The sequence below is a fragment of the Nansenia antarctica genome (genome assembly GCF_963989245.1).
Source record: "Nansenia antarctica genome assembly, chromosome: 6".
Classification (NCBI taxonomy): domain Eukaryota; kingdom Metazoa; phylum Chordata; class Actinopteri; order Argentiniformes; family Microstomatidae; genus Nansenia; species Nansenia antarctica.
The window spans coordinates 22,056,839-22,075,490 of NC_137676.1; the positions used below are offsets into that span (position 1 = coordinate 22,056,839).

At 44.2% G+C, this 18,652-nt stretch overlaps 1 protein-coding gene across 1 annotated transcript in view; it reads left to right on the plus strand.

The window, feature by feature from the left end:
• Window positions 1–15,519: 15,519 nt before the first annotated feature.
• The window catches only part of med23 (mediator complex subunit 23), a 95,769-nt gene continuing 92,636 nt past the window's right edge, over window positions 15,520–18,652 (plus strand). The window contains exons 1-6 of the mRNA XM_080533244.1: window positions 15,520–15,622; window positions 15,976–16,007; window positions 16,198–16,285; window positions 16,498–16,622; window positions 17,681–17,792; window positions 18,367–18,465. Coding sequence (XP_080389370.1) covers window positions 15,572–15,622; window positions 15,976–16,007; window positions 16,198–16,285; window positions 16,498–16,622; window positions 17,681–17,792; window positions 18,367–18,465 — 507 coding nt within the window. The 5' untranslated portion in view covers window positions 15,520–15,571. The remainder of the gene's footprint in view (window positions 15,623–15,975; window positions 16,008–16,197; window positions 16,286–16,497; window positions 16,623–17,680; window positions 17,793–18,366; window positions 18,466–18,652) is intronic.

The window sequence follows — 18,652 nt, forward strand, 5'->3', positions numbered from 1 at the left end:
AAAGTTGTATGGGCATAAGTGGCCTGTGTTCGAGACTTGGTGCTGAGAGTCACACGCTGTCCCTTTTCAGTGTTCTGTGACAGTTATTCTGTCATTTCTACAGGACCTGATTGAGAGGGGTAAGGCTTTCTCAACCGTTAAGGTCTATTTGGCAGCTATTTCGGCTTGTCATATTGGCCTGGGTGGAAAGTCGATAAGCCAGCACCCGTTGGTGTGCCAGTTTATGAAAGGGGCCCGAAGGAAATTGCCTACGTCTAGGCCGTTAGCTCCTTCATGGGACCTCCCTATGGTACTAGATGCTCTCTCCTGCCCACCGTTCGAACCGCTGGAACAGGTGGAGGTGAAAGTGTTAACGCTAAAGACGGTCCTATTGCTTGCTTTGGCTTCGGCTAAGCGCATAGGTGAAGTCCATGCGCTCTCGGTGCACCGAGAGTGTACAAAGTTCTCCCCAGGGGACTCTAGGGTCAGTCTGATGCCTAACCCAGCCTTTATTCCGAAGGTTATAGGCTCTTGCACCCCTATAGAATTGGCTGCCTTCTATCCCCCGCCTTTTGCCTCGGAAGAGCACAGGCGGTTGCATACTTTATGTCCTGTCCGCGCGCTGCGTGTTTACATAGACAGGACTCAGGGTTGCAGGAAAGGTGACCAGTTGTTTGTATCCTGGGCGAATCCACACACGGGAAAGCCAGTGTCGAAACAGCGCCTTTCCCATTGGGTAGTGGCGGCTATTGCCTTGGCTTACTCTAGTAAGGGTCTACAGCCCCCCGCGGGCTTACGTGCGCACTCTACTAGAGGTTTGGCGACCTCCTGGGCACTCTTTAACACTAGAACAGCCGTGAGGTGTTAAACAGCACCAGTGAGTACAAAAAAAATTCTACCTTTGCACTCGATCACATTTCAGGACCCTCCTTTCATGACTTTTCCTAGATATGTGCGTTCTACCACCCAGCATTTTTACATTTTCAAAATCGAGTTAGTATAAAGCGTTTTAGCAGTATTTCTGTGTGTGTCTGTGTACTTGTGGCTGCCATCTATTTCTCCAAGCCTGCAATTCTCTTTTATATCAGCAGAGGTAGCAAGGGGGCACACACTGTGCTCAAATTCAGGCTTCAGTGCTGAATGAGACACAGTGCATAAGACTGATATTTGTGTTTATATATAGGCTACAATAACAATCAAAATAAGATATGTATATGTGCAGACAGTTATGAAAATGATAAACTGTACAGTATGTCTCCCAATCAATGTTCGTTCAGACAATACAACCAAAGGCGTAAAAATACTGATGTTCTCATAATGTAATTATATATATAGCTAAATTAGACTGTAGACTGCTATGGAGGTATATTGAAACCAATATATAGATTATATATATAGATTATATATACAACCTGATTGGATTAAATAAGATTCTGTTGTGATTGTGTTGACATTGTTGTGATTGCAAAATAAATCTTGGTTATGTAATGTGTAAAGAACATGATGACACGAATGCCTATTATGATGATATGCAAAAGGGACAATCTGTCTATGAATCTTGGTTCAATCAAGGTTGTACATAGATATACGCAGATTCATATTTGGATAGTTGATTTTGGCACCATTGTATAGTAGCCAATTGCAGAGAGTATACATTATTTTGTTTGTTTACTGCACATTATAAATGAAATGATGTGTATTAATTATTTTTGTTGGTTTGAATCCTCACTGTGTTCATGTGTCTGCTGATGTTAGGGCCGGCGTGAAGTTCACGACAAATAAACAGACTGTGTGAAGCTCATAACTATGATAACACAATATTGCAATATTTATTACTATTCTTTTTTAATAATGATAATCAACTTTCATTCATTAGTAAAGCTCCCGCAGTCTCAATCAATCTCCTCTCCATATATAGCATTTAATCTGTTCCATAGTTCGTTCTCAGCTGACTCAAGCTTCATCAGATTGCTCTAATAATTTCCCCACTTCTCTGCTTATAGGAACTTTATGCATTTTAGAGAAACATGCAGAGCATGTATTTGACAAAGAAACGTGTAGGCTAAGAACTAGTTTCTAAAGTGAGTTACAATCACTTGATGGTTGATACACGGGGGAGGGTAATCTTATTGATCGTTTCCCATTAGCAAACAATAGCTGCCAATTCATGAGCGAGCCAAGCGGGTTTCAAAGCTGCCAAGCGGGTTTCAAAGCTGCCAAGCAGGTTTCAACGCTTACAAGCTTACAGCAGTCGATTGTCTGCTGATGTTACGGGCACGGCCGGCGTGAAGTTCACGACAAATAAACAGTCGTTATCACTGTGAAGCTCATAACTATGATAACACAATATTGCAATATTTATTACTATTATTTTTGTATAATAATAATCAACCATCATTCGTTAGTAATGAAAACTCCCGCAGTTCCGATCAATCTCCTCTCCACTTTACACATTACATAACCAAGATCTCTTTTGACATCACAACAATGTCAACACAATCACAACAGAATCTTATTTTATCCAACCAGGTTTTATATTTTGATTATGACATCATGTCTTTCAACATTGTCACACTTTTCATTACACACATTAGCGGATTTATCATTCTGTACTCTTTCTCTCCTTTCTTTCATGTATTTTCTTTTCTTTTTCTCAATTAGTAGTCTCCTAATCTCGCTACAGTTTGAGCGAGACTGTAACTGTCATTGTTTGAATGAATGAATGAATGAATGGTCTTTATTTGTCATTGATATAGTACAGGTACCAAACAACGAAATTTGGGAGGGGGGGCTCCCCTGGTGCTAGGAAACTAGGTGCTAGGAACTGGTGCTATAACTGTGTTCATGTTATAATGTTTAGTGAACGAACAATTGTTGGGTGTTTGCCACAAATCGGAATTATCTTGCCGTGAAATGTACATCAAATAACATGATGTCGGCGATCTACTAGAACTGCGGGACGACTGCAATGTAGGCTACCATATATATCTGCCATATCATACCGTTTTATATTGAAAAATATGATGGTAAATAAATACATGTGGGACCGATGTATGATATGGCAGAGGTGTGGTGTGTATCAGTCTGTCTCGTTCCAGCGAGTCAACTCGTGTTGACTCAATAAGACATGCGCTTGATGGGGGGAGGGTTGATGGCTGGCTCTCGATCGTTTCCGATCAATGAACAAAGACATCGGGTTCCCCCGCAGTCACAGTGCTACATGAAAATATCTAGCCACACACCACATAGCATACCTCCGCCCTATATGTATTTATCATCATATTTCTCAATATAAAACGGAGGTACGATATATGGCAGATATATGTATGGTATATTATGGCAGTTTCTGGCGCCTGTCCCGTTCTGTTGTTCAAAGAATATAATATAAAACGCATCACTGCACTGCTGTCTGTCCTGTGTTGTTTTGTTTGCATTGCATTTTAGCACAGTGCGCCGATTAGATAGAAGATGTTCTACAGAGGGTGATGTAACCCCTCCCTCCCCTCCCTTCCCCCACCCCTCCCCTGCTGTTGTGTCTCGATACCTGGTCAACACAGCTTGGGATTCCAAGGAAATTACTTGGAACTATGTGTGAAAGGGACAACATTGCAATATATATTACAGTTATTTTTTAATAATGATAATCAACTTTCATTCGTTAGTAATGAAAACTCCCGCAGTCTCGTTACATACATGCATACGTTATTATATATATAAATAAAGCCTTGAACTGGCCAAGCATAAAGGCTGAAGATGGAAAGTCACTACAGGCCTATGCACTGTATTTGAGAGGATGCATCAATGCCATGCAAGACTTGCACTATCTGGAAGAGCTTGATAGCCCATCAAACCTCAGGCTTATTGTTTCTAAGTTGCCCTACAAGTATAGGGATAAATGGAGGTCTATTGCCTGCAATATACTTGAGATTAGTCATGGCAGGGCTAAATTCAAAGACCTTGTTGGCTTCATTGGAAAAACAAGCCACAATTGTTTTAGATCCTTTGAATTTAGATTACCATCCCCCATGCTTCAACCATTATATCAAGTGAATGGAACTGACTTTAGAAACGAGTTATTCTGGTTTATTTGCGAGGACCACAGGAAAGGCCAAGGATTTCCACTTACACATGTGTGAGGAAAAGTAACAGCGTTTTGTTACAGAACTGTTCGCAAATGTTCCATTCCAAGTCCTGACAACAAAAATATATGTATAATATTGTATATAATGTTTTTTCTGTATATCACTGTAGACCACAGTCTCACTCACATATACACAACACAACACTGTTGTGTATAATACAGTTTTCTCAGTCGCTTTGGTGCATTTCTCACATCACTATTAACATTTGCACAACAGTTGTCAGTGTCATCAAAATGAAAAGTCCTGACACCATTGTTTATGAACAAGATAGTCAAATGGCTTTGTCATGTTTTCATTATGACAGTTCACTCTGTAAGTGTTTTCCAATGCAAAAAAATTAGATCTTGAAAGTGAAACCGCAGGGTGCGTTCGTAAATTCGCTATGAGAGCGCCGGAGCGCACACCGGGTTCAACGTCATAAAGGGACCAGGTAATTTGATTGGACAAGAGGCATTCCATGGGTGCTAACCAGATTTCCAGGGCGAATTTACGAACGCATGCTAGCGAATTCGACGACGAAAATCGTCAGAGGAGATATACGGGTTATTTTGATAAGCTGGACACATTTTGGGAATATATATTGGTACTTTCTCACCTGAAAACATATTAAAACTTCATAAAATGACATGGTAACACTTGTAAAGGCAAAATCACAGCATTTTTTTTTTGAAAAAAAATGGAGGATTCAAAACGCCTTCTGCTTGCCGGTGCGAAATGCATTCTGGGAAAAGGCGTCGGAGCCTGGCAGACGGCCTTGTGTGACATCGCCCTCCAGCGATCTTTGTGCGTCAGTACACTCTTCTCTATGTTAAACTATCATAGTGCTGAATCACACCTCATCGCGATTGAATAAGGTCGCGATCCGCCGCGGTCCTAGTGTTAAAGGGGTGTCTATTCAGGAGGTGTGTACGGCGGCTTGCTGGGCTTCGCCCCACACGTTCGCTAGATTTTATAGGTTGGATGTTACGGCTCCAACGCTATCACACTCAGTCCTCAGTTTGGGTTCCTCTTAGGACGTAGTTCCTAGAGTGTGAGGGTCCATTCTGGGACAGTTGTCGTTTTGCAGGCAGGTCTGGCAATACGGGAGTAAGTATATTCCCATAGTGAGATACGAAACGAATATTATGAAAGAGAACTTTAGGTTATTTACATAACCCCGGTTCTCTGAGTAGTATTCGTGAGTATCTCACCGGACCACCCTCCTTGCTTTAGAAGCGAGGAAGAGGTTGCTTATTTTGAATGACGACAGATAGAGATGCTCCGATCTGATCGGCGCCGATCGGTATCGGCCGATATGGCCTTGATCGGTTTTGATCGGAGTTCTCAAAACGGCCGATCAAACACGACCGATCAGTTTACAAAATGGCGTCGCCAGTCTGGAAATATTACACAGTGTCGGAAAGAGACAACAAATATGCCGTTTGTAATGTCTGCTCAAAAGAAATACCTCGCGGAGGAACGCACGCAAGGTCTTTCAATACCACGAATATAATACGGCATTTGCTGCGTTCGTTGATTCGCTCCGAGAGCGCCGAAGCGCACACTGGGCTCGACGTCATAAAGGGACCGAGTGCTTTGATTGGACGAGAGGCGTTCCACGAGTGCTGGTCAGAGTTCCAGCGCGACTTCACGAGCGTAGTGTAGGTAGTGTTCAGCGACGTCATGTGACCCAGCGAGCAGGAAGTCACTAAGCTAGACTAAGGCCCATAGCAACAACAACTATTAGCGCGCGAGTTTTAGGTCTTCCTCTGTGCACCTTGCACAAGTGTAGATAGCGAGTGACTTTTCAGCATAGCAGGACATATTTTAGATGATAAGAGGAACAGGCTGAGTGCCAAAAACGCTGAGATGCTTGTATTTCTCAAGGCTAATCTTTATTTATTTTATTTATGGACTTTATTGTCATTATCTTATTATTAATTTTTAATTATAATAATTATATATAATAATAATAATAATTATTATTATTATTATAATCATTATAAATAAATATTAATCTGCCAGTGATGCTGCTTAAGAAGTAAGGTTTGAGTCTGAAATCTCCTTAGGTGCAATGTTTTGTTTTTTTTGTTTTATTGATTATTGCTGACTTGCTGTCTTATCTCCTCCTAAATATGACTTATTTTATATTTGGCTATAGCCTGTTTATGTTGCAGTTTAGTTTGGGTATGTTTATTGTTCCTCAGGAAAGCTACTGTATACTATAAGCTCCAAGTTCTCTAAGAGCCCCTAGTTCCTCTCATTCGAGTGGAATGTTGCACATTTGATGTGACAGTGTACATTTTATTTATTATGATTTTTATTTTCACATTTTATTTGTTTTTCCTGAAGTAAGCTACAGGTGGTTGTGAATTCAATAAAACAGATGGTTGTCAATTCATGATACTTTCTCATCTCCTAATTTCATTTGAATACTTAATATACAATGTCAATGGTGTTAAGAATAATTAAAAACATAAATAATGCTACACAATAAATAGAATGCTTCAATTGCCATTTTCGACGCTGTGATCGGTGATCGGTGATATCGGATCGGCAGATCACTGATTCCAGTGATCGGTGATCGGTGATCGGCACCAAAAACCCTGATCGGAGCATCTCTAACGACAGACGCCGTGTGTAAGCCTTATATAGGCGGAGGGTCCCGTCCCTCCTGACACAAGCGTCGCCTGGGCCAGCCAATGGGCTGGCGCAGTGTAATTCAGTTTCTGATGAGGTCACGCAGGGGCCGTTCCCATAGTGAGATACTCACGAATACTACTCAGAGAACCGGGGTTATGTAAATAACCTAAAGTTTTCCGTCTTCTGTTCCTAACTACATTACGGCTGCGTTCGTAAATTTGCCCTGGAAATCTGATCAGCACTCATGGAATGGAATGGAATGGAATGGAATGGACTTTATTTGTCATTGCTACAGTACAGGTACCAAACAACGAAATTTAGGAGCTGGTTTACATAAATAAAGGCTATGTACACAATCCACTGTACTATACTGCACAGATAGTCAACTAGGGTTGTCATATTGCACAAAAGTATTTTTTTCACGTTATTTTAAAGTGTCACAGTTTGCAGGCTTGAAATGTACATGTTTGTGCCTCAGCACTAGCTGCCATACAATCCGTCCGGACTGTCCTGGGCCCAGAACTTAGGCCTTTGCTGTGTTCAGGGCCTTGACGGCCCTGTGGTAGAAGCAGTTCTTCAGTCTATTTGTCTGTCGGCCGGGGTCCTGTACCTCCTTTTCGAGGGCAGCCTGATAAAGTGTACGTGCCCAGGGTGGGTCGGGTCCCTGGAGATCTTGGAGGCCTTCCTGAGACAGCGTGTGTTGTACAGCTCTTCCAGAGAGGGGAGGGGGGCGCCGGTGATCTTCTGTGCTGTTCTCACGACTCTCTGTAGCGCGTTTCTCTCCGCTGTTGTGCAGCTGTAGAACCAGTTGCAGATGCCGTAGGTGAGGATGCTCTCCACTGCGCCGCGGTAGAAGGCCACCAGTATCTCCTGCTTGTTGTGTTCTTTCCTGAGGCATCTCAGGGTGTATAGCTGCTGTTGTGCCCTCTTGATGGTGCCTTTTGTGTTGTCCTTCCAGGCCAGGTCATCCCGCATGTGATGTCCCAGGAATCGGAGGGTTGAGACTCTCTCCACGCTCTCTCCGTCGATGAGCAGGGGCTGGATCTCGGACTTTTTCCTCCTGAAGTCTACGATGAATTCCTGGGTCTTTGACTTGTTTAGCAGCAGGTTGTTAACCTTGCACAGCTTGCTCAGTTGCTCTACCTCATCCCTGTATGCCGCCTCGTCCCCCCCCGAGATACATCCCACCACGGTGGTGTCGTCTGCAAACTTTACGATGTAGTTGCTGGGGTGGACGGGGGTGAAGTCGTGGGTGTAGAGGTTGTAGAGGATGGGGCTTAGCACGCAGCCCTGGGGGGACCCAGTGCTGAGGCTGAGGGCTGTGGAGGTGTGGGGGCCCACCCGCACCCTCTGGGGGCGGTCAGGAAGTCCTTGATCCACGCACATATAGAGTGTGATAGACCCAGGTCTAGTAGTTTGGTCACTAGCCTGTCTGGAAGGATGGTGTTGAAGGCGGAGCTGAAGTCCACGGAGAGCAGTCTCGCGTAGCTGTTTCCCCTCTCCAGGTGGGATAGAGTGGCGTGGAGAGTCGTCGCTATGGCGTCCTCTGTGGACCTGTGGGCTCTGTAGGCGAACTGGTATGGATCCAGGTTGGGCGGGAGGCGTGTGAGTATGTGGGCCCGGACTAGTTTCTCGAAGCACTTCATGATGATTGGTGTGAGTGCCACCGGGCGGTAGTCGTTTAGGCAGCTCACCGTGCTTTTCTTCGGGACTGGGATGATAGTTGAGGTTTTCAGGCAGGGTGGGACGGTGGCCTGGGACAGGGACTGGTTAAAGATGTTGGTGAACACCCCGGCCAGCTGGTCGGCGCAGTCTCTCAGCACCCGTCCCAGGACGCCATCCGGCCCCGAGGCTTTCCTGGGGTCCACCGCCTTCAGCACGCGTCTCACCTCATGCTCTGTGAGGGTGAGGCTGCTGAGAGCTGGAGAGAGTGGTGTTTGTGTTGCGGTTACCTCCGTTCGCCCCCTCGTCGAACCGGGCGTAGAAGGTGTTCAGCCCGCCAGCAGGGGGTCATCCTCTGCGGCTGTGAGCCTGTTGGCTCTGAAGTTTGTCATCTGCTGAACCCCCTGCCACATCCGCCTGGAGTCGTTGCTCAGGAGGCATTCCTCAATCTTCTCTCTGTGCTCTGCCTTGGCCGCTTTGATGCCGCGCTTTAGGTTGGCCCTGGTGGAGCTGCCTCTTGTCCAATCAAATTACCTGGTCCCGTTATGACGTTGAACCCAGTGTGCGCTCCGGCGTTCTCGGAGCGAATTTACGAACGCACCCTGCGTTGCTTACATACCTTCACTGCGGAGTTCGACAGAAACATCGTAACATAATTACAACAAGTGGTGGTTTTGATTGATTGAAAACTTTATTAGAAGATTTGCAGAAGTAGGTACATGAAAGTATATATTACATACAAGGTCAACTAACAGGATAAAAACCCAAGAAAGCCACTGGCTTATTTCAATTGGGGTCCTTGATACTCAATTCATCGTTACATGTAAGACAGACAAAAAACTAGTACTATCTACAAGATAATACAGACAAATAACTAGTACTATCTACAAGATAAACATACATCCAACATGGGAAGAACAATACAACAAAACATAAGGTATGTACAGCGGGTAGGACAGGTGGGGACATACACCACAGGTGGGGGCGGGGGACAAAACACAAAGTATGTACAGTGGGTAGTTCGGGCAGGGGGACAGACATATCATATGTACAATGGGTAGTTCGGGCGGGGGGACAAAACAACAAGTATGTACAGTGTGTGGTCATGGTGGGGGGGGGGGTACAAAAACACCAGTAGATTTAGGCGGGGGGGAGGGGGGGGGGGCGACATAATAACATTGCGTTTGCTCAGAGTGTAGACCAGGTAGGGGGGTGGGACAAAACAACTAGTATGTGCAGAGGGTATTTCAGGTGGGGGGGGGGGGGTGTGTGGGAGACATAACAACAAAACAACAAGAATATATAGAGGGTAGTCCAGGTGGGGGTGTAGTCTTTTAATTAGATTTTTGATTTAGAGGGTCCAGTTACGGATTGCAGCCTCCTGTAAATGTTTTTTGAGAGTGGTTTTGAAGGTGGGCAGTGTTTTGCACTCCTTTAAGATTATAGGAAGGGCGTTCCAAATTTTTACTGCATAGTTTGCAAACGAGTTTAACCCCTTGTTTGTGGTGCAACGCGGTTGAACGTGGTTCGTGGAGCTTCCTCTGGTATTGTATGTGTGGACGTTGTTCACTTTTTGGAAGTATGTTGACAGGTACTTGGGTGTCTTTGTGGTGTAGCGTATCTTGAAGACCAGGCCCAGTGCAAGCTGCTGCACTCTGTCAACTACTCGTAGCCAATCAAGGCTCAAAAAATGAGCAGCGGTTAGATGTGTCCTAGGGTTGAGGCCTAGCAGAAGCGTAACCAGTTTATTTTGGGCTGTCTGGAGTCTTGTTTTTAGGGCCTTTGTGGTTCTATAGTACCATGATGTTACGGCATAGTCGAAGTGACATTGAATGAGAGCTCCTGATAGGGTCCTCAGTGTGTTTTTACTGACAAGTGAGGATATCCTGTACAAGAATCTAGTTCTATGGTTAACTTTTTTGATTACTTTTGCTGCCATTTTATCTCCGGAAAGATTTGCCTCTAAGATGGAGCCCAGGTATGTAATATCCTCTTTTCTTGTGATAGTAATGTTACCCACTTTTATATTGTAATTTACAGCCTTTCTGAGTTTAGATGGGGATCCGTATAGGATGGTTTCAGTTTTACCTAGGTGTATTGATAGTTTATTGTCAGCTAGCCAGATGCAGATTCTACTCAGTTCAGTGCTTAGCGCTTTTTCCACCTGCAATATGTCCCTGTCAGAGACCAGCAGAGCCGAGTCATCCGCGAACAGGAACAAATTGCAATCACATGCTGATGACATGTCATTCACATATATTAGGAACAGTAAAGGTCCCAATATGCTTCCTTGTGGAACGCCGCAGGTCACTGGGAGGGGGGGGGGGACAGTGTTCCGTTCACACTAACCACCTGTTCCCTCCCCTCTAAGTAGGATTGCATCCAGCTCACCGATGTTCTATCGAACCCAATTGCTTTCAGTTTATCTAACAATATGTGGTGATTTACTGTGTCGAAGGCCTTCTGGAGGTCCAGCATGACCATGCCGCAGTACTTGCCCGAGTCCACCTCAAGGTTGATGTGGTCGTTCAAATAGAGAAGGCATGTGTCAGTGGAATGGGATGTTCTGAATCCTGATTGAAATTCATACATCAGATTTTTTTCGGTAAGGTACCTATCAACCTGTTCATAAACTATTTTTTCCATAAGTTTCGAGATGGAATTAAGAATAGAAACAGGTCGGTAGTTGCCTGGGTCTAATTTGCTTCCTTTTTTATACAGTGGGGTTACCCTTGCTATTTTAAAGTCAAGGGGGACGTGTCCCTGTTTGATGGAGAGGTTTATTATGTGGGTGATGATTGGGGTAATGGAGGCAGCTGAGTCTTTTAGAAATCTGGCTGGAATATTGTCATGGCCCGTGGCCTTTTCTGAGTGTAGAGCGCCCAGTTTTTTAAACACCTCATCGTTTGACACCATGGATAGTTTAAAATCATCTTTGCGTACACCCAGTTTATTGTAGAACGCACGGATGTGCTCTACACCATAACGCCCTGAGTGGGGTGGTAGATTGTTAACTAATTTAGTGGCTATGGTTGTAAAGAAAGTGTTTAAGCACTTAGCCACATCCAGCTTGTCTGTAAAGAGAGAATCTCCAGATTTTATGCTGATGTTTGTAGACCTGGTTTTGAGTTTTTGACTGCAACCTAGTTGGCTATTAAGTAGCTTCCAAAGGTCACGTGGTTTGTTTAAGTTTTCTTCGATTTTGTTATCGAGGTATTTTTTCTTAGCAGATTTGGTCATGGTAATTACCTGATTGCATAGTTTGTTGCATTGTTTTTTAATTTTCTCAAAGTGTGTTTTGAGATCTTCGTTTAAGTGTTTCACTAATTTTGATTTGCATTTTTGAACTTCAGAGCATTTTAGGTTGATTGATTGATTGATTGAAAACTTTATTAGAAGAATTTGCAGAAGTAGGTACATGAAAGTACATATTACATACAAGGTCACCTAACAGGATAAAAACCCAAGAAAGCCACTGGCTTATTTCAATTGGGGTCCTTGATTCTCAATTCATCGTTACATGTAAGACAGACAAAAAAACTAGTACCATCTACAAGATAATACAGACAAATAACTATTACTATCTACAAGATAAACATACATCCATCATGGGAAGAATAATACAACAAAACATAAGGTATGTACAGCGGGTAGGACAGGTGGGGACATACACCACCGGTGGGGGCGGGGGACAAAACACAAAGTATGTACAGTGGGTAGTTCGGGTCTTTTAATCTGATTTTTGATTTAGAGGGTCCAGTTACGGATTGCAGCCTCCTGTAAATGTTTTATTTTATTTTATTTTTTTCAGATTTTATCCCTTTTTCACCCAATTTGGTAGCCAATTGAACCCAACCTAGCATCCAATTATCCCCTGCCTATTGCATAGGATCCGCCGCACGACCCCGTGGCCGGCAGTCCCAGAAGAGGCCGCCAGGCAGACTAGCTGACTGGCTCCTCGAGCCCAGCACCGTTATTCCGGCACCAAGGGGGCGGTGTTGCGCGACGGATCATTGTCCAGAAATACTCCTATACCGCCCTCGGAAGCGGCCGCCCAATATGCCGCTTCCCGTGTGCCTCGGCCATATCTGGATCTGGCGAGCCGGGATACGAACCCCGGCCCCGGTGGGCAGCAAACTGTAAATGTTTTTTGAGAGTGGTTTTGAAGGTGGGCAGTGTTTTGCACTCCTTTAAGATTATAGGAAGGGCGTTCCACATTTTTACTGCATAGTTTGCAAACGAGTTTAATAGGGCTGGGTATCGCCACTGATTTCCCAAAACGATTCGATTCCGATTCACCAGCTCAGTGAGCTCACGATTCGATTCGATTCACGATTCGATTCGATTCGATTCGATTCCGATTCGATCTAGTTAAAATATACATTTTTTGCTTGAATATGAAAGAGATTCTCAGAATTAATGCTATAAATGGTTCAAGGAACCCTATAACATGTAGCATTGTTAAACATATCAATGAATTGACTCCAAAGCAGTTACATGAATGTACTTTTTATTTACATATGACTTTGCTTTTGTCCAGCTCACATTTTTAAATCCAAAATGCACCCAGACATCTGACTTTAAGCCTGGTGGTGACTTGAGTGTCCCTGCCATCGCCATGTTTTTAGATTTTAGTGTTGAGACCTCACGTTGCGTGAGATATGATCAATTCTTGTAGCACGAGATCTCGTTGCGGGTTGAAGCTGCAAGCAAAAAAAAAAAAAAAAAGATCGATCTCGGGATTTAGGAATCGATAATCGCTCATTTTAATGAAGATCGATTCTGAATCGGGAAATCGATTTTTTGAACCCAGCCCTAGAGTTTAACCCCTTGTTTGTGGTGCAACGCGGTTGAACGTGGTTCGTGGAGCTTCCTCTGGTGTTGTATGTGTGGACGTTGTTCACTTTTTGGAAGTATGTTGACAGGTACTTGGGTGTCTTTGTGGTGTAGCGTATCTTGAAGACCAGGCCCAGTGCAAGCTGCTGCACTCTGTCAACTACTCGTAGCCAATCAAGGCTCAAAAAATGAGCAGCGGTTAGATGTGTCTTAGGGTTGAGGCCTAGCAGAAGCCTAACCAGTTTATTTTGGGCTGTCTGGAGTCTTGTTTTATGGGCCTTTGTGGTTCTATAGTACCATGATGTTACGGCATAGTCGAAGTGACATTGAATGAGAGCTCCTGATAGGGTCCTCAGTGTGTTTTTACTGACAAGTGAGGATATCCTGTACAAGAATCTAGTTCTATGGTTCACTTTTTTGATTACTTTTGCTGCCATTTTATCTCCGGAAAGATTTGCCTCTAAGATGGAGCCCAGGTATGTAATATCCTCTTTTCTTGTGATATTAATGTTACCCACTTTTATTTTAAAATGTTCAGCCTTTCTGAGTTTAGATGGGGATCCGTATAGGATGGTTTCAGTTTTACCTAGGTGTATTGATAGTTTATTGTCAGCTAGCCAGATGCAGATTCTACTCAGTTCAGTGCTTAGCGCTTTTTCCACCTGCAATATGTCCCTGTCAGAGACCAGCAGAGCCGAGTCATCCGCGAACAGGAACAAATTGCAATCACATGCTGATGACATGTCATTCACATATATTAGGAACAGTAAAGGTCCCAATATGCTTCCTTGTGGAACGCCGCAGGTCACTGGGAGGGGGGGGGGACAGTGTTCCGTTCACACTAACCACCTGTTCCCTCCCCTCTAAGTAGGATTGCATCCAGCTCACCGATGTTCTATTGAACCCAATTGCTTTCAGTTTATCTAACAATATGTGGTGATCTACTGTGTCGAAGGCCTTCTGGAGGTCCAGCATGACCATGCCGCAGTACTTGCCCGAGTCCACCTCATGGTTGATGTGGTCGTTCAAATAGAGAAGGCATGTGTCAGTGGAATGGGATGTTCTGAATCCTGATTGAAATTCATACATCAGATTTTTTTCGGTAAGGTACCTATCAACCTGTTCATAAACTATTTTTTCCATAAGTTTCGAGATGGAATTAAGAATAGAAACAGGTCGGTAGTTGCCTGGGTCTAATTTGCTTCCTTTTTTATACAGTGGGGTTACCCTTGCTATTTTAAAGTCAAGGGGGACGTGTCCCTGTTTGATGGAGAGGTTTATTATGTGGGTGATGATTGGGGTAATGGAGGCAGCTGAGTCTTTTAGAAATCTGGCTGGAATATTGTCATGGCCCGTGGCCTTTTCTGAGTGTAGAGCGCCCAGCTTTTTAAACACCTCATCGTTTGACACCATGGAGAGTTTAAAATCATCTTTGCGTACACCCAGTTTATTGTAGAACGCACGGATGTGCTCTACACCATAACGCCCTGAGTGGGGTGGTAGATTGTTAACTAATTTAGTGGCTATTGTTGTAAAGAAAGTGTTTAAGCACTTAGCCACATCCAGCTTGTCTGTAAGGAGAGAATCTCCAGATTTTATGCTGATGTTTGTAGACCTGGTTTTGAGTTTTTGACTGCAACCTAGTTGGCTATTAAGTAGCTTCCAAAGGTCACGTGGTTTGTTTAAGTTTTCTTCGATTTTGTTATCGAGGTATTCTTTCTTCAGATTTGGTCATGGTAATTACCTGATTGCATAGTTTGTTGCATTGTTTTTTAATTTTCTCAAAGTGGGTTTTGTGATCTTCGTTTAAGTGTTTCACTAATTTTGATTTGCATTTTTGAACTTCAGAGCATTTTAGGTCTCTGACTTTCATAGCATTTAGAATGTCCGAATTCATCCATGGTTCCGATCGGGCTTTAACCCTGGTGGTTCTCATGGGGGCTATACTGTCAATAATATTTAGGAATTTGGTTGGCCCTGGTGGTCAGATATTTCATATTACAAGGAGATCTCAACTAACTGTTGATGTGTTGGTCTTAAGGGCATAGCCTACGTGAGGTTGATATTGAAGTTTACAACGTTTCAGCTGCACCCGAGGAGCTACAATAATATCACCATAAATGTTCCAAAAATATTTAATAAAGAGATCGGATTCAAACGTCAGAGTACAGTGTGGAACCTTGTACTATGTCTGCTTGCTTCGTATCGGTTTGTTTATACGACTGGTCCAACTTCCGGTCCACAGGAACCGCCGTTAGCATCTGCTCAGTTAATGGAGCAGAGTGATGTTTGACATGCTGGTGGTAAATTCCCCATTAGACTGTTGAAACATGTCGATTTCAATGGAAACGCAGCTCCAGAGCATATTCGAGGATGTAGTGGTATGTGCCTCTTCTGTGAAATAGCTAACTTTAGCGTTTAATCATCGGTCTTTTGTTCAGCAGGCAGACAGCTAACGTTAGCCTGGCTGCTAGTAGTTCCAAGCCAACTTCATCTTTACTCGCAACCATGGTTTTATGTCAAGAGTTATATTAATTTATATATCAATGTGGTAGCCAGTCTCGTTCATTAGCCACGATACATTCATGCACCAGTGTGGCAGCAAGCCAGAGCTAACTTTGGCTACTGTATGTTGTCAGAACTGACAGTTTCTTCTCTGGATGGACGTGGATGCTTTATCATAACTATGCTTTATAATATGTCAACATATTCAATGGCGCATTTTATTTTTCAGAAAACAGAAGTTATCGAGGAGGCCTTTGCGGGGTGAGAACAACAGCGTTCTGCATTCTGTTGCTAAGCTAGCCTATTTGTTTTGTTTTTGTGAAAGCATGCTTTACACTGTAGCCCTGTTGTCAAAGATGAAACAGGGTCAACCCGCCAAGGGATGTTGTTGTTGTTGTTGTTGTTGTTGTTGTTGTTGTTGTTGTTGTCTCTAATGCCTATGTCTCCCCAGCATGTTTATGGACACTCCTGAAGATGAGAGAACTAAACTCATCAGCTGTCTGGGTGCCTTCCGTCAGTACTGGAGTACCCTCCCCCAGGTGAGGCAGAATCCCCCCGCCCCCCTCCACCAATAGTCAAGATTAGGTAGTTATCTTCTAGTTAAACAGTAGGCGACTGCTAGTTAAACAATAGTTGACTCCTAGTACAAGAGTAGAGTAGACTAAGAGTAGAAGACCTGGTCAGGCAGTAGTCGACAGCAGTGTTGTTGTAATTAGTGGTCTCCTAGGTAACCAGTGTTGTGGTCCCTCAGGACTCCCATGACCAGTGTGTCCAGTGGATCGTCAGGTTCATCCACGGGCAGCACAGCCCCAAGCGCATCTCCTTCCTGTACGACTGTCTGGCCATGGCCGTGGAGACCAGCCTGCTGCCGCCCAGGTAGGACACACACTCACTACCTCCCCAGGTAGGACACACACTCACTACCTCCCCAGGTAGGACACACACTCACTACCTCCCCAGGTAGGACACACTCTCACTACCTCCCCAGGTAGGACACACACTCACTACCTCCCCAGGTAGGACACACTCACTACCTCCCCAGGTAGGACACACACTCACTACCTCCCCAGGTAGGACACACACTCACTACCTCCCCAGGTAGGACACACACTCACTACCTCCCCAGGTAGGACACACACTCACTACCTCCTCAGGTAGGACACACACTCACTACCTCCTCAGGTAGGACACACACTCACTACCTCCTCAGGGACACACACTCACCACCTCCCCAGGTAGGACACACACTCACTACCTCCCCAGGTAGGGCACACACTCACTACCTCCTCAGGGTGGGGGTGGTGGTGGTGGTGCTGGTGCTGGTGGAGGTGGGGGGTGTTGTTGTATTGTGATGTTGTGTTGTTCTGATGACCATGACCAATCTCACAAGATTGATAAAAAAATAAGCCTGGATTTTCCTTTAGCAACATTTGTGGAATACCCCCCAGGGCATTGAAGGTCATGTAGTGATTGTTGTTGTTGTTGTTGTTGTTGTTGTTGTTGTTGTTGTTGTTGTTGTCGTCACAGGGTATCCGCGGTGTCTTGAAAAGTATTAAAAGTTGATAAGTCAATTTGGGGAAAATCAAGACCCTTAATAAGTATTAAAAAGTCTTATCATGATTTTATGAGGTCTTGAATTTTGTAGGTATTTTTCTGAATTAGACTCTGTCCAAAGAGTTTGAGTCGTAAAAACTTTTAGTTAAAGTTCATGAATTTATTAGTTTCATTAAAAAACAAAGATGAACCGGAAATGCTGTTGTATGATAGTGGTCTAGTCTATTGCAAACTAAAACTGTTAAGTTAAAGGTGTCACTGATGTAAACGGTTACAGCTCGAAGTGGTGGTGAGGTCTGGAAAATATTGACAAGGTCTTTAAAAAGTCTTAAAAAGGTATTGAAATTAACCTCAAGATTCCTGTATGTACCCTGTGTCAGGATGGTGTGCCAGGCCCTGATCGGCTCAGACAGTCTGGAGTGGGACAGGACTCAGCTGTGGGCCCTGACCTTCAGACTCATACGCAAGATCATCGGAGGAGTGGACTACAAGGTCAGACACACCTGGAGGGAGGGAGGGGGGGAGGGAGACGGTGTGGGTGGGGGATGGGGGGAGGTGGACTATAAGGAGAGAGAGAGAGAGTTATTACTGTTATTTTGATATTTCAATCAACTTTATTCATGAGTTTGGAGGTAGAGTTGAGGAGTAGAGAGCTGTGGAACGTCTGTACTCTGTGAGCATCGATGATGGTGGTGATGATGATTGTGATGATGGTGATGATGGTGTTTTCCTGATGTGCTGGTGTGTACGGTTGTTAAGTCGTGACGTGTTTCCGGGTCCAAAGTTGGCTGAGGCGCTCTTTTCGAAATGCCTCAGTAATAATAATAATAAATTATATTTGTATAGCGCTTATCCGAGGCTCAAAGACCCTGACAATATGGGAAAAACGGGAAAGTGCTGTGTCCCTTGTTGAATTAATAGATCAGAGTCTAAAAAACGATTGAACTGTCATTCTACCGCTGTCGTACACTGTTACTCTGGTGCAGGGAATTTCTGGTTTGGACCCGGAAATTGCTAAACGTCACGTTTGACGTGAGACTTAACAACCTAGTTGTCGTCCCTCCAGGGGGTGAGAGACCTGCTGAAGGCGCTGCTGGATAAGATCCAGACCATCCCCAACACCGTGAGCTCCGCCGTGGTGCAGCAGCTGCTGGCGGCCCGGGAGGTAAGGAGCAGCTTCACACACACACACACACACACACACACACACACGTCACATGACCTGGGGTCAGGGTTGAATACTCCCACGTCACGTGACCTGGGTCAGGGTTGAACATGACCACGTCACATTACCTGGGTCAGTTTTTATTTTATTTTATTATACTTTTTTTTTTCTGAATTTGTGTGGTGTG